Raw genomic sequence first — 23,805 nt, forward strand, 5'->3', positions numbered from 1 at the left:
ACCTCAACCAACTTGTTGATATGTCAAATGAGGAACATGCTGGCAAATTGGCTGCAAATGTTTCTTCTCCTTCCCCTACCATGTCCAAAACATACAGATTACACCATCCTGAACTCACATAAACTCCCAACTGTGTTTATTTCAGAGCTGTAAAGCTGATTTGACTGTTCAAATTGATACAAGGAAATAGAAACAAATCACTTTACAGCCTCCAAGTTGTCTTCTGCTGCCCAAACATCTTTCTTTGTGCCTCAGGCCTCAACAATTCTCCACCAAACAGGTCTGAGCACAAGCCATGCAGATGAGTTAGTTAATTCTCACACGTCTTTTAGGGCTTTTCACACTCAGATTTTTTTTTTCTCCTTTTAATTTCCAAATATCTGGTTTTCTTTAATCATTCACATAAGGACCTTGCCAATGTCCATTAAAACCAAATGATGTCTTCTTGAATGGTATTAAGTCAGGCCATCCAGAAAGCTATCTTACAACTTTTTCCTCTAGTACAATACATAATGAGAACTGTGTGAATAACTGATTTTTTGTTTTAACGATTGAAGTGAAAAACTAAGAAAAAAATTAGTATTGGATGAGTCTTAAACTGTTTCATTTTTCTCAAATGAATGAAAACAAGCACGAAAACACAAGTATTGCAGTATTTTTCTCCTTTGAAAAACTATCACTGAATTTAGCTAAACTAGGCTATAAAACATCCAGATTGTAACGCTTTGATTTTCCCTCCCTGCATTTGATTTTTTTTATTTTTTTCTGACAAACTACTCTGCTAAATACAGCTGTTCTTGCTAGATGTGGAGTGACCTGAAACTGCTTTTTTAGCAATAAAATGCATCTTTCTCTCAAAAATTATTCTTCTATATCCAGAGACAGAGAAAGAGAGAAAGATCTAACCTCTTCCTCTCTTATAGCACAAAACAAAGTGATATGTTACTCTTTCACAAATTTTTTTGGCCAAGATGCTCTAAAATCTTTACTAAAATCTCTCTGGTAGTTTCTGAGGTAGGTCCTGCATTATTTTCCCTAATGGCAAAGGGGAAGGGATGGGTACGGGAACTCTCAGCACCCTGCCCAGAAAGTAGTATTTACTCGTGATGGGGCATGGGGATCAGCCATGGGATTTTGCTTATATTGTAGACATGGAAAACATAGACCATGGTCCAGAGATGACATATCTGATGTCAAGGGCAACATTATTTATAGTGTGTTTCTTTCATTGATTGTGTCACCATAGCATTTCAGCTCTTCCTAGAAACATAGGAAATCCCAGAGCAAGCTGTGGAGAGGTATCTTGGTCCATAACAAGGACCCCGGGTGCATCTTGACCCCAAGTCTAACCCCGACTGGCTCCAGATGAGGCATTCAGTCAGACTAAGGGGTTCAAAAGAAGTGGAAGCAGCCCTCGGCTCTTCTATTTGCAGCTGGCAAACTTCAGCCAAACCCCTGGCTTTCCAATTCAACTTCTTATGACCCTCCAAACTAATCCCAACCTTCACACTGGCCTCAGTACAACTGGCAAATTTATATTATAACCCTCTTTATGCATGTTTTGGTCTCATAAACCCTATATTACTCAAGCACTGGCCATGCAGAAGGCACTGAAGGCTACACTAGCCTAAGAATATGGTGTTTAAATAAGCCGACACTAGTTAGACGCTTCCTCCACATAACTGGAAGCCTTCACTGAAACAAAATGTTGCATTTTGAGCATTACAGTAGAACCTAGCGTTAAATCTAACCTTGGCTACAGATAAGGCATATTCTTCTGTGTGAAAATTCACTGTGAGTAAAACAAGCTGATGCAAACTCTATATTTTCCTTCACCATTGTGCCAAAGTTCAGCTATAAGCTTGGGTCTGCAATGCGTCTCTCAAATCCTGTAAAAGTAACAAACAATAATATAGAGAATGAGAAAGGCATAAAGCACCACAAGAAACTTGAGCTTAAGGTATTCAAGTAAAGTGATACAAATATTCTCCACCACAGAAGTTGCAAATTTGAAAATAACTGTAGCTCTGTAGTCACCAGTTTCATAGAGGCTATCCTTAGTCTAAGCCCAGTCTCTGCCAGGAATACGTATCAAGCAAAAATTCAAAATAAGGCAACCAAATCAACTGAGAGCAACACACAGCTTTCCTCCACAGGATCAACAAAATTCAATCCTAACCTTCATTCTGCAGCAATTCTTTTCATGATCCTAACCCCACCTGAACACTAGCTTCTTACATGCTCATACTGCTAACCAAAAATTAGGAATATAGCATTTTAAAAAAGAAAAAAAGGTACAAATCGTGAACATATCTGGCCTGAAGAAATTCTAAAATTCCAATATTTTTAAATTTTAAAAAAACTTTAACAAATAAATTTATATTTTAAATTCCCAAGACCCGCCTCTGTGTTCTTCCAAATCACTTCTGCACCTGCAACTAACCTTAAAACTCAGGCAATGCACACTGCTCTGCCTAAAGGTGAGGCCCAAACTGGCTCACCCACCCAGCTGTGAGAGTGAACACAGTGTTATTCACACACAGGGGATGAAGTTGGGGATACATCACACAGAGAGACCAATACCATATTTCCACCTCTTTCCACTTGAATAACTAAGTGTGAATTGTAGAAACTGGCTATGACTTTGGCTCCGCTTCCCTGTTTCACAGACCCTAACTCTAGTCTGGTCCCTAGCTCCCCCTCCCTCCTTCTCTTTCATCTGGATGAGTCGAACATTGACCTAATCCTGGCTCTCCAACCTTTCTTCTCTGGAAGCCCAACCTGAACATATCTCCAACCCGAACACATCTCCAACCCTTGGCTGGGCCATTTACAACACTCACACTTGCAAATGAAACACAGAAGGAGGTCTGGCAAAATGTTCTTACTTGTTTCTCTCCCTTCCCTTTCCTCACAAGCATCAATGTATGAGCTAAAATACATCCCTGCACGAACCTTAATCTCATTTGTCCGCTGTACTGTGGTCACTAACCCCATTCCCAATACTAGCTATGGACTAGGCATCCACTGGCCCCAGCTCCCACCATAGCCAAGACAAACTCGTAAAAAATGCCCTTTACATGAAAAAATAGATCAATAAACTGTGATGTGTTGTGTTCAATTTCACAAATCTTAACTCTGGCCCTGTGTCTAAATCCATAACTCAGTCTCTGGAAAACAAAAGGAAGACTCTGGTTTTAGTTAAAGTCCTCTACCAGGAGTCTGTTTGGCACCCAGAGATAACATCGTCTGCTTCCATGGGGAGGGATGAACCTCAGAAAACACTTGACACAACCCACGGGGACCTCAGTGTGAGCCAACAATGTCCCCATTGCCCACCCATCACACAGAACACATGTACATCATGGTGCCCAGAGCAGGTCACCTGGGAAAGGTCATCTACCTAAGACCTTAGATATGACAGACCCTTAGGTATGTCTATCCAGGTATAGGCAGTGCAGGAAGGCACAAGAACCAAGAAATCAGGCTGGGATGCAGCTGTCAGAAATGGAGATTAAGGTTATAGGAAAGGAAACAAGTCCCAACGTGAACAGATCCACCACAGCTCCAGCTTGCATTAGGGTAAGCTCGGTGGTGGGCCTTCACCGAAGATACACGAGGTCTGCTGAGCTGTGCAACACAGCCTCCAACATGCAAGTGTCCTAGGGATCTCCTCAAAATGAACTCTGCCCAACCTATAAGCATGCCAGGAAAATAAGCAATTGCTCACTTGTATTTTCACCTTCCAGTATTAGGGATGGGAAGTTATCTCATTACCTCACAGTGCCTTTCAGAGGAGGCCCTCACAAAATATCTTCTGACCTGCTCAGGGAACAATTTCCCTGGCATTTCTCCTGTGAAAATTTCCTTTGCCCCCTCCGCAAATTCCACATTTAATAGCTTTGCTGCAGTAGTCAGAGTTCTTGGACCACATGCCCCCACTTGTATTAGAATTAGGATTAAACTAATTTGTCATCTGACTGTCTTAGTCCTCAAATTTAATTTAATTTTTTTTTAAATTTCTGATAAATAACACCCGACTCTAATTAGAAACATTATTTAATCAGTTTTCACATGCTTTCAACCTTATTAGATTCTTGTCACAACCCTGTGTATTATTTGAGCATCCCACTTGAACACAAACATATTGGCCACCAAAGTATGCCAAAGATGTCTTCTGATGGCAGGAGGTATTTAATATTTCAGTTACATGATATTATAGTTCTCACAGCACAGTAACAAAGCACCAGGGGGAAAAAAGTAGCCACAAAACAAAGAACTTCAGAGAAATCTCAGGAGACAGTGATTTTCTCCTGAAAATCTCTAGTGCTACTCAATCTCTAGTGTTCCAGTTTTCCATTTTGAAATCACACTTTGTTTCATCTGTACTTGATATTGCAGATATACTATATTGCAATTTTTAAAGATTAAAACAAAACTAAATATTTTGAAAGATCCACATTTAAAAAATAATAGCCGTTTTAAATTTTTCTTGTTAGAGATTTTTGTAAAGGAGGGGGTTGTCCTGCGCACCCTTTCAAAATTTCTAAATCCTCCACAAAATAGCATTCCTGTCTTTCATGAAGCTCTTAGGCTATAAATAGATACGCTTTGTAATGTAGATGTAGCGTGTAGATGTAGCGTATAGATGTAGTCACCAGTGGAAGGTGGTGCAGACCTGCCCTGGGACGCGCACTGATTCAGTGGCATGCAGAAACCACGCTCACTCCTGTAGTAAACAAGCCCCCACTTGCAAACAGTGCCAGAAACAGCTTTTATATGTACAACAGCACAAATCCAGAGCAGCTCTACTGAGGTTGATGGATATGACCCTTCTCTCGCTTATATTAGTTTTATTCTATTAACTACAGAGGAATAAAACCTGAGATGAAAACCAGACTCCATCAAGTAAACTCTGGGCTTGAGCTGCTGCAAGAAAAGGAAGCCTGGGCCGTGGAGCGGTGCGAGGGTCTGCCAGGAGTCTTGGCAGCTGCAAAGTTGTTATCAGCAGCTCTCGCTCCTCTCTGCTTCTTCCATCTTAGGGTCTGATGAAAAGGTCATTAACATTAGGGGAACCCCTCCATTGCATTTCCAAAAGATGTAAGGCCATTTCTCCAGTGCACAAATGCCATTCATCTGGCACACGAGCAGTGAGATTGCTACGTGGGCGTGGATACAAAACTCCCATATCCTGCGACATGCCCTACTTTTTCGTTTTATTCTAGTCAGTAAGTACGAGTGCAGTTAGCAACTTGGGACATTTGGCCTGTCATCTATAATCTTTGAAGTGCAAACTTCAAGCTCATGCAGAACAGAAAGCAGAAGTGATGTCTGTATTTGCAGGTGAGCAAAGCTGCAGACTTCAAAGGTTTAGTATTAGTCTGTGAAGCTTCTTAAAGATTGTCATCTGAGTTTCTCAAAAGCTGGCTGAAAATGCATCCGCACATCCAGATAAACGTGTTCTTTGATCTGAGTGATAAAAACAACTGTTTTTCTACATGTAAACTCCTTTTTTGTAAATGTTTATGAACTGTGGGAAATTACATCTCTGCCAGAATTTAAAATAAAGTGATTCAATGGGTTTGCTTTACATTTACCATTCATTATGCTCAATAACTTTGCAGGAATCCCAACGGAGTTTTCAAGGAAGGTTCATGGTGTTGTAGTTACCATGGAAACACATGATAAATTGTTGCTATCTAAAAAAGAAAATCCCCATTAACTTTCTATTAAAGAGCAAGCGATGTGAACTATATGAAGAAATGCCTTTACATTTACCCTATTAAGATGCTGTATGTTTTGTTTCAAGATTTAACCAAATATTGTCCAAGCTCTGACATTTTTATTCATTGTGAACAGCACCTAGCACTTTACAGTCTGTGGTTTACCAAGCATTGTTAAAGACAGTCCAGTAGTCAGCTGGGTCAGACCCAGGAATAGCAGACACCGTGTGATCGTTACTGCAGTTAAAACATTTACAGACAAAGCTTTGCTAGAGAGAGGTTTGATTCTTCCATGCTAAGCTAGCAAAACCACCAGTGTATTTCACACCAAAATGAAGGGGGTTTGCCAGCCCCCATGGCTTGTACAAGATATTCAGTCCCAGTAAAAGGGTTTACAGATTGAGCAGCCAACTAACTCTGCATGGTATAGACAAGGTTTCTCAGCATATGGCTACGTTAGTTTTTTGGACTTGGAGCACAACTGTGTATACTCAAGTGTCACAGATCACCTTGGCCCTATGGATCAGTGGTGGAGACATGGATGCTCCTACCCTGCCCTTGGTGCTCCAGGGAGCGAGAACACCACATGACATCACCTAAGCAGCCACACCGAGATACTAGAAAACTTCCTTGATCGAGCCCTCTTTGACCTCTTGCAGATCAGGTGGGCAGTTTAAGAAGTAATCATCACCCTCAGCCACCACCTCTCAAAGGGAGTTGATGTCCCCACTGTCTTTTGGTCAGTCCCCAGCCTTTGAAACTGACCACAAGATCTGCTCCAATCTTACTGCAACACGAATAGGCTGCCTAAAAGCACCTTCAGCAGAAGCTAAATTAAATCTCGTGCTGTGTTTTGGATTTAGGATGAGAATAATGTTGATAACACACTGATGTTTTGGTTGTTGCTGAGTAGTGTTCATACTAGTCAAGGACTTCTCAGCTTCCCATGCTCTGCCAGGTGTGCAAGAAGCTGGGAGGGGGCACAGCCAGGACAGCTGACCCAGACTGGCCAAAGGGCTATAAACTGGGGGAAGAAGAAGGAAGGGGGGGACGTTCAGAGTGATGGCATTTGTCTTCCCAAGTAACTGTTACGTGTGATGGAGCCCTGCTTTCCTGGAGATAGCTGAACACCTGCCTGCTGATGGGAAGTAGTGAATGAATTCCTTGCTTTGCTTTGCTTGAGTGTGCAGCTTTTGCTTTACCTATTAAACTGTCTTTATCTCAACCCATGAGTTTTCTCACTTTTACTCTTCTGATTCTCTCCCCCATCCAATCAGGGGGGAGTGAGCGAGCGGCTGTGTGGTGCTTAGTTACTGGCTGGGGTTAAACCACGACAACAAGACAGCAGAGATATCGTCCAGTTTCTTGCTGTATTATTCCCACCTTGCTACTCCCTAGATTAAGGAAGGCATTAATTTCATTGGAGCTCATGTTAGGACATCTAAGCTTTGTACCACAGGAGAGGATCTTTAGAAATATTTCTGGCAAATGGAGGAAGTGTTATGGGTCAGGTGAATGCATAAATTAATTTTTCCCTCCTGATGAGACAGAGCAATGAATGGCTTTGAAAGTGAAGACATGGTCAATGTGAAGGAGAAAGAGGGTTATGTCAAAGTGAAAGTTGGGAAGATGGTGATACTACAGGGCAGGAATGACAGATGCTTTGCTAAAGAAGTGAAATGATGAGAGTTTAGGTGAGAGTTTTGGCTTCTGGGGTTAATAAGAAAATCAGGTTTCACAAGGCATCACACAGAAATAATCTGCAAGATTTAGACACAGCCTGGACATGAGGCTCTAGACTGAACTGAAAGAGCAATGAGAGCTGCAGGCAGGGTAGAGGTGATGAGCAAGAGTAAAGACGATGGGAAAGGGAAGACACAGTGAGCCCAGGAGCACTACTGGCAGGGCTTTTCCTTGGCACATCCATGGACCCATTCCTGCTCCAGGTCAGACAGGGTGGCCATCTGAAAATGTCTCTGCACCCTGTCCCTTCTCTTGTAAGAAAAGGCTGGTCCTGCTGATGGTCACATCTCTAAGGCCATAACAGTCTAGGGGAGGGAGGGAAATTGGGTTCTCTCTGAAGGCAGGGCACAGGTCCCACCTCCCTTCTCAGCTCCCAGGTCACCTTGCTGGTTCCTCTGAACACCCAATGCCCAGTACATTGTAATAGAGATGAGGCACTACTTCAGTCAGACATTTGGCATCATGCAGCTTCACACTGTGGATTTAGCCTTAGCTTTATATCAGTGTCACCAAGATGTAAAATGATGGAATGAAAGCCTCACTTTAGTCAGCTGGACTAAAAAGTTGGGTTCTTTTCTTTTTCCTCTCCTTATTTTTACTTTTACTGATCTATTTCTTAAATCCATTCCTAAAACAAGCAAATCTTTTTTTTTGTTTTCATTTGCAAAGGATTAAAAAAAAAAAAAAAGTGAGAGAGAGACAAAGATACACAAAGCCAAAAAGAAACAGAGAAACAGAGAATCCAAGTGGAGAGGTATGTGTTATTGGACAAGTGTTTAATTTATGGAACTTGGCCGGCAGAACAAGAGTCTGAATTGTATTTCAATAAGTGGAGCTCTTAGAATAAATGTGGCTTGTAAAGTTGTTTTACAGTCTGCTTTGCCGAGCAGCCAACACCTCATGGAAACCTTTGAAAAACATTCTGTTTAGAAGCAATGGTTTTTATATTTCGTATTTTCTCTATTTGTTTTCCCCTCTGGTTTTATAACTGAAACCATATGCAGGAAAACAGGATTTTTGTGTCTTAAAATATCTACCTGGTCTGACTACTTTTCTTATTAAAAAACCAGCATTTTGAAAATTCTTCATGTATTAGGCACTGGGTTCAAACATTAACATGTCCTTGTTTGATACCCTGGTCAGCTACAGATTTCCCAAATGACCTTGGAATAGTCATTTAACTAAGATTCATCACCCCTCTCCCTACGTATATGCGATGCAGCTGTGTGCATCTGAGCTGTCTGGCTTTCCCATTATAGACACAAAATGCAACAGAGTTTAGGACATGATTCATCTGTGTAGGATGGAAGGGGATGAATCATGCTCTAGATCCATATATTGACCAGCTCTTCACTGGAAGTCAAGGCAAGCTGCTCAGATACAGACACTTAAACTGGAGATGCCCACAGTTAGCCACATAAGTCCCATCTTAGCCTCTCTGTGCCACTAAAGGGATGAAACAGACCCTTCAGGAAGGAAATCCATCCCATCCCAAGAATGATGTCTGACCACCTGGGTGAACTGCCAAGAGATGATACCGATCAGTCTATGTTGACCATAGAAAGCACGAAAACTATAAGCCTTTAAATGGCTAAAGGGAGTCAAGAGGAATCCCTCTCTGCAAACATCATTCAGGAGACCCATGGTAAGGAAGGCAAACCCTCCTTCTCCACAGCTACACACACGCACACATATGTATATACATACAATCCATATACAAATGGTATCAGCACAACTTCTACACAAGACACTAGGACAAAACTGCTGCAACGGAGGGAAACAAAGAAACTGTAAAGAAAAGTATCGCCTTGGAGCAAAGCAAAGTATTGCATTACATACTACAGAGACTGGGAAAGGAAGATGCAGAAAGGCTCCAAGACCACATCGTAAAAGCCAAGTATCTAAATAAGGATGTAAGAGTCATATTTAGCCCCATAAGTTAAACTATTCTGATTACTAACCATTGTGCAGTGGTTGTGTTTGTACAAATATGACAGAGCTGCTCTGGAACGTAGTTTCATTTAATGCCTGTGATAGGAAACAAGTTTACTTCAGCATTTTTTTCCTTTTGGGTGGATTTTTTTTTTTTTTTTCACTGTAAAGGTCTGTGGCTAAGTGTTTCATACCTGCTCTCTGCAATTGTGTTTCATTCAACCTCAGTAACTGTTCTGAAATGCCCTGCTTTCTTCATTTGTTTTCAGTGTTGATCCTTGGTAGAGCTTTTCTTGGTAAAGTCGTTATGACTCAGCCAAGCATTCTGTCACAATCCCAAAGTTTTGCCCTCTAGCTGTTCACTGTATTTCTTTTCTATTTCTTTATGGTTTCTTATGAGAGCAATGTGCTTTTACAAACTGCTTCTTTTCAAGGCCCTTGTGAGGCCACATCCCTTGAAGTCAATGCTTTTCTGATCACCTCTATGCTTTAGCATAGAAGAGGAAAGAACAATTGCAGAGGCTTGGCTTCAGGTATCTTAACATAAGGCTAAGCTCCCTACACAAACAGCAGCCCTGTAGAAAAGTTGGCTCAAGTGTTATGCGTCACCCATCACCCTGGTCATGCACCATCCCACTGTTCACAGCCCACCTGTATTGTGTCTGGGGTTTTTTTAATGGGGACACCAGGCTGTGTGAAGGTGCTACACTGTGAACATTTTCTGTAGTAGCACAAGCGAAAAAGAAACCCAGTGCTTACTCTGGGAATCTTAAAAATACAAGGCTCTGTGCTATCAGTATCCTGCACCGCAAGAGCATGCTACAACAGCTGTCTGTTTGGGAGTGAGCAGGCACAGGTAGGTCTAGAGATGAGCCTAACCACCAGGCATTACCCCGCAGTCTGATAAATGTTCGTAAGAAGCAGGACAGCTCATTACCACACTGATGAATCAGTGTTTGCTGACAAAAGGCCCTTTTCTCAAGGAACTCCCCATCAGCCCTAAGTGTGCCATAAGTGATTCAGGCTCTCATTAGCCCTAATTAGCTAATTGTTCAAATGATTTCTCTATTATTCATGGAGCCTGTACCACTGAGCACAAGCCTATCAACTGACAGGTGCTCGCTGCAAAGAAATTGTGTTTTTCCAGGGTGATGCTCCTGCAGGGATCACTGTGCCCATCACAGCCCTCCAGGATCTTCTCTAGCTATTGCAGCCCCCTGGGCTCCTCTGCTGTAAAGCCCACAGTTCACTGCTGTGGCAGTACAAAGAATTTCAGCATCCCCATATCTCTTTTTTGCACTACTCCTTTCCCCAAAAAATTGGTAATTTTTCAGCCATCTCCTCCAGTCATGTCCCAGGTTGCCTTCCCATCTGAGGTGGGTGAGTGTGCTACTTTCCAAGCAGAGATTTAGTTCCCTTCTGATCTGCAGGGAGATAACAAAAAGAAATCATAGGAAGAGACTAATTTTTTTTCTTAGCTCCAGAGCTTTGTTGCCCTTCTTGATGCAGATTACAGGCCTGTTACAGATGGCTCGGTGATTTAAAGCACTAGCCTGGGACTCCAGGTCCCACTTCCATAAACTTCAAGGTTGACCTTGGCAAAATCTCTTACACTGGAATTTCTCTTGCCTGAAAATAGCTCTCTAAAACCTCAGCAACCAGGCTCCCTTTGCAGCTAGTGGAAAGAGAGAGACAGACACCCTTTTTTTTCACATCTCAGATAGGTATGTAAGAAAAGGGACGTGAATCACTCTCCGGAGATACTAGCTTCTCTCTGTATTGACTGCAAAGGGCTGTCACGTGACTGCTTTGCACTTAACCTCTAACAGTTAAATTATGTGAGTAAGGACACGCTTTTTAAAAATATATGTCTCATGTCTCAATTTCAGAGGGAACTGAACAGTGCAATCTTGTAAATACAAGCTTTAGAAGCTCTGCAATGATGTTTCTGCTTTGTAAAACCCAACAGTATTTTTTCCTGGTGAGGTTTAAAATAAGCGTGAGATTTTCAGATGCTATGAAGACATAGACACAACCACTCAGCATTTATTCTCCCTGTTGGTAACAGCTGCACTCAGTTGCTGGTGGTGGATATTGTTCACAGCAAAGGGGCCACTAACCTTTCTTTACTGATGCATCCCCAAGACTTCAAGATCCTAAGAGATGCTCCAGTCTCCTTTATGTGGATCCACTGTAGCTGTCTGAACCCACCTCAACTCTTGAAACTCTTTGAGAAGTCTTCTGGAAGGAACATGAGCAAATAAACAAAACAGGCAACAATGAATATCTCTGATATCAGCCACACCTGCTAAATATGAATATTGAGCTCTGGAGGAAAAGCAACCTCTATGACAGCCAGGTGCTAGCCTGGCATTGCTCTGGAGTCTCTTCTCTGCTTGTGCTGTTGACCTCAGACCCTGTGTCCCTCCAAAAAAAACATTGGGTGGTTTGACTGGAGCACTGAGGTTGAGTTATCAAAGAGAAGAACAGGAATTTTTGGAAGGCAGTTCTGAGCTGAGATGGGTTGACTTCCATCTGAAGGTGCCCAAAGCTACACTGACTACCAGGAAGCACAGGGCAATGACACATCTTACACAGCCAAGTGTTTGTGGGATGAATTCAGGCACAAATACCTGGTTTTCCAGTAGGACCTCAGAGGGATGCAAATTCACAATATCTGATCATAGCAAATTCCCTCAGCTGAGGACACATAGGAGGAGAAAGGGGATTCCTGCTCAGTGTTCCCTACACCAATATTCTTCTGGCTAACCACAAGGAACTAGCCAAAAATGACAGTCACCAAGGCTGCCTTAACTGAAACCAGGGATTGGACTCAGCTTCTGGCCAGAATCAGATTATAGATAGCAAAAAAAAAAAGGGGGGGGGGGGGGGGGGGAAGGAGGGGATGAAATATAGGACGGATGGACAGAACACAGCAGGGGGGACACATGGACACAACAGACCCACACCCTCCCTCCTTTTTTGCTCCTTGCTTATTCCTGCACTGAGCGCAGCTGGACAGAACCTGGAAATCTCCTTGCTCACGACCCCATGAGACATGCATGAGCAAGGTTTTGAGGGTGTCCACTCCTTGCAGAACCCCATTTGTTGCTTTAGACCACTCAATACCTTCTGTAATCCTCCTCCCCCTTAGGATCAAGCAAACTGAGCGCTGGTTAGGTTTAGTTTTTACAGTTACACTTAACAACATCTCTTGCCCGTACATCCAGCCTCAGGATTATGCCTGTGCAAGAAGGTCATCACAAAGAATCTTACTGCGGTAGGGACGAGCTGCCAGCAGAGAGAGCCAAAGCACTAGACAACAAGCGCTGTGCAATCCATTTGCAGGGCTGCACTTAGCATTGTGCTGCCGGGGTGAAGGGAAAACATCTTTTGATGCTCAAGGACCTTCTTATTAGGGCATTCAGAGGCACAGATATTTTTACCATCTGCCTGTCAGTGTTCCTCTCTGCAAAACAGCCTTCCCTCCAGCCAGGCATCCCTTCCAAGCTTGTCCTGCTGCTGCTACAGGCTTTAACACTGACAGACAACCTGTTTGAGCTACCAGAAAAACAGAAGGTGGTGCCCATATTCCACGAAACATGGGGCAAGCACTTCACAACACAGCCCACTTTTGGGCAACACCTAGAAATCCGGACACACTTTTCCAAAATCATTAGAGCAAACCACAGACCAGCCGATGTCAGACTCCATCAGAAAGCAGGGTGGCATTTTTGCAGATGTAACCTGCAGTGTAGCTCACTAGGGTGCGGTGTATTTTCTCTTAAGGGTTTATATCTTAATGGACTTTTTAACAAACAGAGCCCTGCAACTGTAATAAGGAGTTTATTAAATCCGTAATCTGGGTTAACATGTGCCTGGGTATTCACCTATTAATTAAAGAGCACACAGCCCTGAACCAAGGTGCTTATCTTTGTCTAAAGCCACACGTGGATGCTGATTTCTGTGCAATATTTTGATGCTAATCCAGTTTGCTCTTGATAGTCTATGAAAGGCAAATGTGGAATGAGGAGCATGGAAAGGCCATAGATTTGCTGTGATATATGAACACACCAGCTCAAAACATCAAATAGGATACAGGTTTCAGCCTCTCCTTCAGTATTTTCTTGTCTCCTGCTGTCTGCCACTGTACTGGCAATTTGCATTGCTTCCCTCCAGCTCGCTGCTAGCCAAACATCAGCAGGTTCCCTCCTTGGTAGCTGCAACAGCACGCAGGTACCACTTGGTAACTTGGCAAAGGTTATGTCCCCTGTCCAACCAGAAGATCGTCACATGGTGCATCAGGAGCTGGAGTGAGGGTGGGATGCTGCAGGGCACTTATGTCACGTCCCTCTTTCTTCCTGCAGCTCTGTGCCACAGCTCCATGACATCAGTGGGTCATTTTCTGGTCCTCATCCCCAAGAGGAGACACCACTGCCCCGGGCAGCAGCGCACACCACTCTCAGCAGTGGTTCAGGCAGGTCCCTTCTCCATTAAACATCCCATCTTTGAAAAAGGATATCACCATGGGGCTCTAAAGTACAGCAGAAAGTTGCCAGGGCACAATCCAAAAGGTTTTCTAACACATGGGCTTTGTGATTTACAGTTACCTCTTCTCACTACCCAAAAGAGATGGAGCTTGGAGAGATCGTTGTGGCTGAACGTCCTGGTGAGAGGCAGTTGTACGCGGAGCAGAAGCCAACAGCCCAGGAGCTGCTGGGGAGAAGCAGAAATCAGATCCACCAAGTTTCCAGGTATCTCACAGAAGAAAAGCAAGAATATGGAGAGTGGATGAAAAGTAAGCAGAGGGATATGTTTGGGGCTCTCTGGCTAGGAAGAGCTAGCTGGGAACATCTATATTGCCAATAGTACTTTCAGTGCTGGGGCACAAGACAAGGGACCATTTCACCCCCTGAGGCAGAGCAGAGGCAGCGTGGTCCTAGCTCACTACAATCTTCTGGCCTTTTAACCCAGATCATGTCACCCTCAGCAAGTTTGCAGATGACACCAAGCTGAGCAGTGCAGTTGACACGCCTGAGGGACGGGATGCCATCCAGAGGGACTTGGACAAGCTGGAGAAGTGGGCCTGTGTGAATCTCATGAGGTTCAACAAGGCCAAGTGCAAGGTCCTGCACCTGGGTTAGGGCAATCCCCGGTATCAGTACAGGCTGGGGCATGAAGGGATTGAGAGCAGCTCTGAGGAGAAGGACTTGGGGGTACTGGTAGATGAAAAGCTGAGACCCCACCTAGAGTACTGCATCCAGCTCTGGAGTCCTCAGCACAGGAAGAACATAGATCTGTTGGAGTGGGTCCAGAGGAGGGCCACAAAAATGGTCAGAGGGATGGAACACCTCTCTTATGAGGAAAAGCTGAAAGAGCTGGGTTTGTTCAGCCTGGAGAAGAGAAGGCTGTGGGGAGACCTTATTGCAGCCTTTCAATACTTAAAGGGGGCCTACAAGAAAGATGGGGATAGTCTTTTTAGCAAAGCCTGCTGCAACAGGACAAGGGGTAATGGTTTTAAACTAAAGGAGGGTAGATTTAGACTGAACACAAGGAAAAAATTTTTCACGATGAGGGTGGTGAAACACTGGAACGGGTTGCCCAGAGAGGTGGTAGATGCCTCATCCTTGGAAACATTCAAGGCCAGGCTGGATGGGGCTCTGAGCAACCTGATCTAGTTGTAGATGTCCCTGCCAATTGCAGGAAGGTTGGACTAGATGACCTTTAAAGGTCCCTTCCATCCCAAAGCATTCTATGATTCTATGATCATTTTATTCTCAGGAAGGGGATCTCACTGCATCCTCTTGCCATTACCATGGCTGCAGGCATAATTCAGCACAGGCAAAAGACATCTTTTACACTTAATCAGTTATGTGTCATTAGCATCACGTTCCTTATAGTGGTGCCCAGAATCACATATCAGGGCTGGGGATTTAGCCTTGTTTGTAAGTGCTATGGATCAGCAACCATCTCCTCGTCTGCGTGTGGGCTGGCAATGGGGACTTGACTCCTGATTGTGTGGGCAAAGGCTCTTGCATTACCAGCCTTGGGGGAGCAATAAGCACTGTGGCTGTTATGTTGCTATAAAATACAAAGCAAGTACTGATCTGGTTTACTCTTCAGACAGGAACAATACATGAGCAGATGGTCTGCGTTAACCAGAATTATTAGGGATTTGGGGTTTTGAGAGGCTATTTGGGACTGTGGTTCCTCTGTCAAGACTACGTTTGTTAGCAGTACAACTCCAACAACAGGAGAGAAATAAGAGACAGCCATGTACAGCCAGGCTGTGCAGTGGCTAACATTGGTGGAGGAGGTTGGCTGAGATGCCTCCAGGCAGGGAGCTCATCAGGCTGGCAGTGTGATCCCCAGCCACAGGAGAACATCTCCTGCTTTCTCTTTACTCCAGTCGTCCATGCTTGGTAGACAGCTTTTCTTACTCAGTGTTCTCAAAAGCTTTGGCTACTTCCCACTAGTTATATTTGAACACTTCCAGTTATGCTTGTGTCTAAAACCATGAGCATTGCTGATATATTTCATAGCTCGACACCAAATATTAGTAAAAATTATTTCAGACAAGCCTGGTCATTTTTCTCTAAGGAACTCATTCCTCCCTGATTGTAACTGCCTGGCTCCCCAACAATGCACAGCCTGAGGGATGCTTGCAAAGCCATCCCTCAACTTGCACTCCAGCCTCTTGGGAGGGCTCTCCCAGTGATACCGAAGAGATGCAGAGTGGTACCCAGCCCTTCAAAGATCCTCTGTTTAAGCTAATCTTATCAGAAAGCAAAACTTGAGACTTGCCTGTAAATACAACACAGGGAAGTGGAAAAGGAGGGAGTGGGGAAGAGAGGAGTTTTTAGGAATAAGTCATTGCCCAGATTCAAAAAGTAGTCTGGCACTTTATGCTGTGTCTAATTAACAATCTAAACTAATTGAATTCATTTTAAATATTTAAGAAGGTGAAAGCTGCATATACACATTGCATGAACATATTGTACATGTAAGCAGCCCCTCTTTCTCATTTATTCTCCTTGTATCATGCTTAATAATGCACAGCAGTACAAATGGTTACACCTTTCCCAGACGTGTGGCAGAAAAAGACTTCAAGTCAATTTGCAGTAGAAGAGCCAGCAGCAAAAAGGTTTTGCAGTGCTACAAGACCCTCCTCGCCCCATGGAGATCATTAGGAGCACTGTACATAGATGCCCTCAGACAGGCTGCCCTCAGCCCCACACACATCCCACCTTCCCCGCTGCACTCACCTGAGGTACCCAAGCTTGGTGCCCATTTGCTCTGTCCAGGTTCAATAGTCTTCTCTAAAGAGCAATGGCTCTTTGTCCTTTGGAAATGCCTCTTTCCCCTGAGTACAGTTCAAGCTATAATAACTATTCTCTTAATTTAGGTTCCCAAAGTACTTTTTTAGACACCTTTGACAGTTTGACCCCATCTCCTATATACAGTGTACCTCCATGTTCTGGATCCCTAAAACAGCAAAAGTGTTTCCTTTTCATATTTCCCTATCCACATATAAACTAGTTTCAGTCTTTCCCTCTCTGCATCCGAATTATACACCAAAAAGGGACTATCTCCTCATTAAATTTATAGCAGAATCTTAAGCAATCTACCATGCAAGAAAGACTATTCTTTGACCACCATAAATAAGCCACTTATTAATCCCTCCATGAACTTTATAGCAGTGCTCAGTCCATCCCTATTAGCTTTTCAAGTGCCAGATGCAAAATATGCTCAGACAGCAATAAATCAGAGACCAGTTTTACAGTCCTGTTGATACATCGCCTCTGTTCTGTGGCCAGAAAGTAACTATAGAGATGAGTGTGCTTTGAGGGAGTCCTGCTGAAATGATGCTTTATCACCAGCATTTTTATTTGATCTCCTCCAGATAAGCCCCTAATGGTCCAGCTGGTGGACTGGATCTTGCGAGGGACCTCTCAGGTGATGTTTGTCAACAACCCTCTCAGTGGGCTGATCATTTTAGTGGGGATCTTCATCCAGAGCTCCTGGTGGATGCTCATGGGCTGTACTGGAACAACCGTGTCGACATTAACTGCACTGGCCCTCAGTCAGGACAGGTAGGTGGTACCTCACGTCCAGGCACTTAATAAAAATTGATCCTTATGGTATCAGGAACCCACTGATGGGTCATATATTTGAGTACATTAGAGACAGCAGACTGGCTTTCCTTATGGATGGTTTGGATGCAGTTACGTGAGGACAGAGCTGTGGTCCAGGAACAGCTGGCCTGTCCCCATAGTTGGCTGTCTTTGTGAGACCAGACAGTTATCTCTCTCCAGTAGCCATCATCACAGTCATGTAGGTCCTTTGGGTCACGGGAAACCCCTTGGATCATCATCATTTATCAGTCTCCAAACTCCTGCCTTCCATACACCAGTGCAATCCAATATGCCAGTTACCTCACTGCTTTTTCATCCTTTCCCTACACTCCCTTCACTGTGAGCAGGACACTTATAAATTATGTTTCAGTGAGTCTCTGTGATTGGGGGAAGGTTCTATGCTTTGACCTGGCAGACTCATTTGCTGACACTTGCCTGTGATACGTATCTTTTACATAAAGGGAAGACAAAAATTTATGCAGCCAGGCAGTCTATGAGTAGTACAGGTTTAGAGTCAACATTGGCTACCACTCTGCTGGAAAACTATGTACTATGCAAGAGCTATTTGTCTGGTGGCATCAGAGTTGAGCTTGGATGTGCAAGCTGCAAGCACAGAGAGAAGCACCTTTAGGCCCTGATAATGTAAAAACATCTAGAAAGGGTGGAAGTACTGTTTGTGAAAGGAGAACAAACTATGCCATGAACAGAAGGTTAACAAATTAGCAACTAAACAGATTCATAGAAGCAGCCTTTTTGTAACTACATGCATCATTAGAGGAAGTGTGTCATAAGAAGAGAGCTCTTGCACAAGATCAGTTTAAAATCCATCTACTCAAAGAACTCATCCCCAACAGCAGCCAAAACCAGACTTTATGGGAAGAGTTTAAGAACAGTGTATCATATATAAAATTCCCGTGAAGATTCACCCAGCCTCCAACCATTTGCATTTCATTAGTTTTCTGTCCTGAGCACAGTTTCTGGATTGCTCCATAGCTTTCCCTTCCTTGACTTTGTCCTTGGATGCCTTATCTTCTGCTTTGCCACCTCTGACATCCTGGGGCAAGGAGGCCCACTGCTAACTGCTTGTGGTTCGAAGCCACAGGACAGACACTGGTGGAGAATTTCATAGAATCATCGAACAGAATCATAGAATCATTTAGGTTGGAAAAGACCTTTAAGATCATCGAGTCCAACTGTTAACCTATCACTGCCAAATCCACCACTAAACCATGTCCCTAAGAACCACATCTACCCGTCTTTTAAATACCTCCAGGGATGGAGATTCAACCACCTCCCTGGGCAGCCTGTTCCAATGCCCGACTACTGTTTCAGTGAAGAAGTTTTTCCTAATATGCAATCTAAACCTCCCCTGGCGCAACTTGAGGCCGTTTCCTCTTATCCTATCCCTTGTTACTTGGGAGAAGAGACTGACCCCCACCTCGCTACAACCTCCTTTCAGGTAGTTGTAGAGAGCAATAAGGTCTCCTCTCAGCCTCCTCTTCTCCAGACTAAACCACCCCAGTTCCCTCAGCCGTTCCTCATAAGACTTGTTCTTGAGACCCTTCACCAGCTTTGTTGCTCTTCTTTGGACACACTCCAGCACCTCAACGTCTTTCTTGTAGTGAGGGGCCCGAAAGTGAATACAGTATTCGAGGTGCAGCCTCACCAGTGCCAAGTAGAGGAGGATCCCTGTAATCCCCCACTGCACACAGGTCAAGTTGTGCCAATTAAGAAGAAATTAAAGATAAAAGAAATATCACCATCACTTGCTCTTGACAAAACCACATTCTTCATTCACCATCCATCTCTACAAAGCAGATAGGACCAAATGTAGTCCACATGGCCAGATGGAACACTGAGGCATTTTAATTAATTGTTGAATTATAACATTAAGCCTCACATCAGGTAGCTGGCAGGATACTTTACTGTGCATTTGGACAATATTACTGTTTCTGATAATTTCTTTGGAGAGATGAGCAAGATTTTCCTCATCTTGAGCTGTCTTTGGTCTTCTTTTCTCAGCATTATTTTGTGCCTACTCTGGAGCAGCTCTTGCTAATGCCCTCTCTGTGGTAAGTCTGACCTTTTTTTAATGGAATTTTTGTTTATTTGTTTTAACTGTATTTTGATTTGCTATGATACAATGCTAAGGAAGTACCCCAAAATTCTCCATGTCAGTTTTGACAGCATTGAAATGAGAATATTGCAGCCAATGGCAGGTCTTGTATAGAATCTCTGTCAGTTGAATTGTGCACTTGCAGACTCTGCAGCTGATAATAAGATTTCAAAGACTTTGGAGCATGGCATCCACAGCAGGATTGTGCATCTATATGTGAATTCCAGCACCAGCGAGTGGTTTGAGATGCAACACTTAGTTGCAGGCAATGTTTTTTAACAATTCCCAATGATCTAAATTTTTCCTTACTTCTTCCGAGATCTTTCTCCCACTCTACCCACAGATATTATTTTTGATCTGGATATGAGAAGTAAAATGAGGGGGAGACTGTTCTCTTAAATACAAAATTGCTTTATCTGGACAGATCAAGAAAAAGGTGAAGCCAGAAATGCCAAGCTTTGTTTCTTCTTTAAGATCTGAGAGGTTAAAGTAAAACCATATTTTAATAAAATTGATTTAGTAACTTAAAAGAAAAAAAAAATTAGAACTAGCAGCTTCATGCATTAAATGTATTCATCTGGCATCCACTCAGTACTGTGTAGGTCCCTGCAGATGAGTTGCTTTGTTAAGCACACCTGCTTCTGGGATGCATCAGAAAAAATGAATATTTACTTTTTCTTCTTGTGATCTTGTTTTTGGCAGACCTCAAGTCAGGTCAAGAGGCGGGGTCACAGAGCAGGACTGAGGGTTGGATGCGATGCCAGTAAGACATGGGCATTGAGGACAGTCAATATGTGTGAATAGTACTCTCAGTACATGACATTTTACAGGACAGTGAGGGTAGAATTCAGTTCATTTATTAGAGAATTTAAATGTCTACGTGTGAGCTGGGTGTCTTGGCTTTCATTACAGTCAGCAGAGCTCTGGAGCCTGATTCAGTTGCTTCAATATTGCTGCCGAGTGCCATTCTGGCCAACAGCTGCATCTCCAAAAGGACAGAGGTCTCCAATGTGGGATGCCTTACGTAGCCCCGTACATTTGCCATAAACTAGACACCTCTGTGTGAGCAGTTGAATTGACATTTGGTAGCAGAGGAGCTTCCCAGTCCTCCAGTGACCAGCAGGAACCTAGCTCACATGTAGCCCCCGCCATGTAGGCTCCTGCATCTGGGCATCTTTCTCTGGATCCAAATGGGGGATCCTGTATGGGGGTTTCAGGAAGGCATGTCCTGTGTCACACTGTCCCCAGGGAAAGCGCAGGCTCTCCCAGCTTCTCAAATGCAAGAATTTAGCAACAGGCAGAAGTTAGCAAAGGGAACATGCAAAAAGAGGTATCAAAATCCACCTATCTGTTTGTCCTTTCCCCTCCTGGCTTGGGCTGCCACTCTGCACCTGGCCTTTCTGCTTCTCCACACTTCTCTTTTTGCTGATAAATTCAGACAACCCAGCCATCTACAAAATCCCTCTCTGCAAAGTCACCTACCCAGAAGCCAACCAGATCTACTACCTGCGAATGAAGAGAAGAGCATCAGAGAGCAGGAGAGAAGAGCAGAAACCCTCCAGTGACTCAAAAATAAGCATAGGAGGCACCTCTCTGTGCACCCCCAAAAACTGCCACATTTACTGATTTCAATTGTCCATAAGTGTACAGTTTTGGGGGCAGGTTTTCAGATGCTATCCAAGCACACCATAGCCACAAACACCACCTTTGGCAGCGGTCTGCAGGCTGGGAATTTGACATCCCACGCTCTGGAGAAAACATGATTTGCCCTTGAGCTAAACTTTCCAAAAAGCACTCAGATAACAGAATAATGGCTGCCTTAACAATCCACATGTTGTTAACTTGAAAGTCACCTCTTATCAATAATAATTGTAAGAATAGGCAGAAGAACATGAAAGTTGACAAGAGGCTGTATTTAACTTCAGATGTGTAACTTACTTAACAAAATAAATATTCTGAGAAGGTCTTGGTATCTAATAACAATAAATAATGTAAGAACTATGCAAAGACCTGCACTTCAAATTAAGAACATGTATATTTGAATGTGGAATAAACAGAGTGATCTCTTCCTTTCTTGTGTCCCATCAGTGTTTAACCCTTTTAACCCCTCTTAACAGCTACAACATACACAGGTAAATGTTCTTACAGAGTGCATCCAATTTTTGATGCCATCTCCTGACTCCTCATTAAGTGCCAAGACAATGAAGGTATGAGTATATATGCTTTAATCAGGCTAGAAAAGCAACTAGCTAGCAATGATCAAACATTTTTCTTTTCCTTGCATCATTTTCTGTCTTAAAAATAGAAGATCTCTCTCCTGCTGAATGCAGGATAGTAGGTCTGAATCCCTACATGCATCCAGTGGGAAATAGGAAAACTTCATGTAAAGAATGAGATAAACATTTACTGCTGGTGGCAGTTACTGCAGTTCTTTCTCTCCTTTTCCTAGGGCAGCAGTTCCCTTGCATTAAGCCAATGAACAAGTCAAAGGCTCCCCTTGATGTTTGTTGGGTGTCAGACTGGGATCTTCTCATGGGTCTTCAGTGTCTGGCCCAGAGAAACATCACAAGGCATAATCGGAGTTAGTCATGGGAAGCTGAGGACCGTGCTGCTGATATTCTCCCTGGGAGTTGGTTTGTAACAGGCATAAGGTGCAAGGAGGACACTGCCACTTTATGCCTTCTCCAAGTCCTTACAACAGGGAAGGGCCAATTGCCCTAAAGAGGACTTTCCTTGGGAACCTTTTCCAAAACCTCTGCAAAACAAGCCTGACAGAAAGGCTTCTTTGTTCTAAAGTCATTTCACATGATCAGTTTAAAATCACAGACCCAAAGGACTTGAAGATTTAAAATGCAAAGAGACTATGCAACCACAAATGTTCAGATCAGACACTGTCCTTTCTGCCTCTTGATGTGGGGCTGTTTTGCAGATTCATTTGACGGTTTTTGAGCAGGTGGGAGCCCAGCTCCCACCCAGTTCATGGACCTTTTTAAAAAACGTGAGGCTGGGTGCTGCTCATGGGACCATTTGTGCCTTTATAAACAAAATACCAGCAGCAACAGTAACTGCCAACTCTTCTAAATGTCCCCTAGAAGGAGCATCCAAGATTGAAGTCAGCCTGGGAGACAAAAATATGGTGCCATATAAGTATGCTGAGACGCTTTTCAAATAGGTCGGGCCATTCCAGGGACTTTAGTAAAATTTATGTCCTACTTCCTCCCCTATCTGGATGATGACAGATTTGAGATTCCACCTGGCAGGACAGCCTCACACATGCAGATAAGTCCAGATTTCAGTAGCCAAGATAACCCTGTCATTGAACATTTAGGGATCCAGCGAGCTTTGCAGCCATTATAACCTCTTCCACCCTCCGACTTGAGCACCTGTGTTACACCTCTGTCCCATTTTAGACCTCAGGCTAACCTCTGAACCTGACCTTACAAATGCCCTCCAGGAAAGCACCGAGGGAGCGAGCTGGCATTCCCACATGCCAGAAGTCTTCTTGGAGATTAATAAAAGACCAAGAATCCCAGCAGTCTGCCTGACATATTAGCCATGAGACTTTTGTTGGCCCAGGGCAAACTAAGAGGGATGGGACTGACAGCTCCATACCTGACCTATCTCTAGTAGAGGGAGGAAGATCTGACAGATGTACAACTGCAGCAAGCAGGAAAGAAACGCACTACAGTGGTCAAAACCACCCATGCAAATCGCAGCAGCCTCCTGCCGATGCTGAACTCTGACAAGCAGCAGGAGCCCAGAGGCACAGGTGTACTTCTGTAACACAAGGGCAAGAGATGAGAACCGCTAATTTAGGAGAAACAGATTGTTTGCAAAAAGCAACCCATGACCCAGGCATTGTATAAAGGCAGTTAAGCCTTAAAGGTATCACAGAGGACTGCTGCAAATGGTTCAACAGTCTCAGCCAGTGTTAAAGGGCGTTTATAGGCTGCATGTGCAGCTGCTTATTCCTGCATGGTGACTCCAGAAAAAGCAATGACACCATCAGAAAAGGCATCAGCAGGCAGGGAAGAAAGCAGAGGGCCACAGGAGAACAGGCTGCCAAGCTGCCCTTTGAGCCATGATGCCAGCAAACCAGTGCTATTAAAAAAGCAGTCTCATCTGGCCACTACAGACTGCAAGATCAGGGACATCC

The 23,805-nt window shown here is 43.7% G+C and overlaps 1 protein-coding gene across 1 annotated transcript in view; it reads left to right on the forward strand.

Moving 5' to 3' along the window:
• Window positions 1-21,275, forward strand: part of LOC104021079 (urea transporter 2) — a 345,395-nt gene extending 324,120 nt beyond the window's left edge. The window contains exons 3-8 of the mRNA XM_087763649.1: window positions 14,005-14,196; window positions 17,302-17,491; window positions 17,547-17,611; window positions 17,908-17,972; window positions 19,555-19,606; window positions 21,022-21,275. Coding sequence (XP_087619775.1) covers window positions 14,031-14,196; window positions 17,302-17,491; window positions 17,547-17,611; window positions 17,908-17,972; window positions 19,555-19,606; window positions 21,022-21,275 — 792 coding nt within the window. The 5' untranslated portion in view covers window positions 14,005-14,030. The remainder of the gene's footprint in view (window positions 1-14,004; window positions 14,197-17,301; window positions 17,492-17,546; window positions 17,612-17,907; window positions 17,973-19,554; window positions 19,607-21,021) is intronic.
• The last annotated feature ends 2,530 nt before the right edge of the window (window positions 21,276-23,805 follow it).

This window comes from Nipponia nippon, unplaced genomic scaffold (genome assembly GCF_047370975.1).
Source record: "Nipponia nippon isolate SJK-2023a ecotype South Korea unplaced genomic scaffold, ASM4737097v1 scaffold_29, whole genome shotgun sequence".
In the NCBI taxonomy this organism is placed as follows: domain Eukaryota; kingdom Metazoa; phylum Chordata; class Aves; order Pelecaniformes; family Threskiornithidae; genus Nipponia; species Nipponia nippon.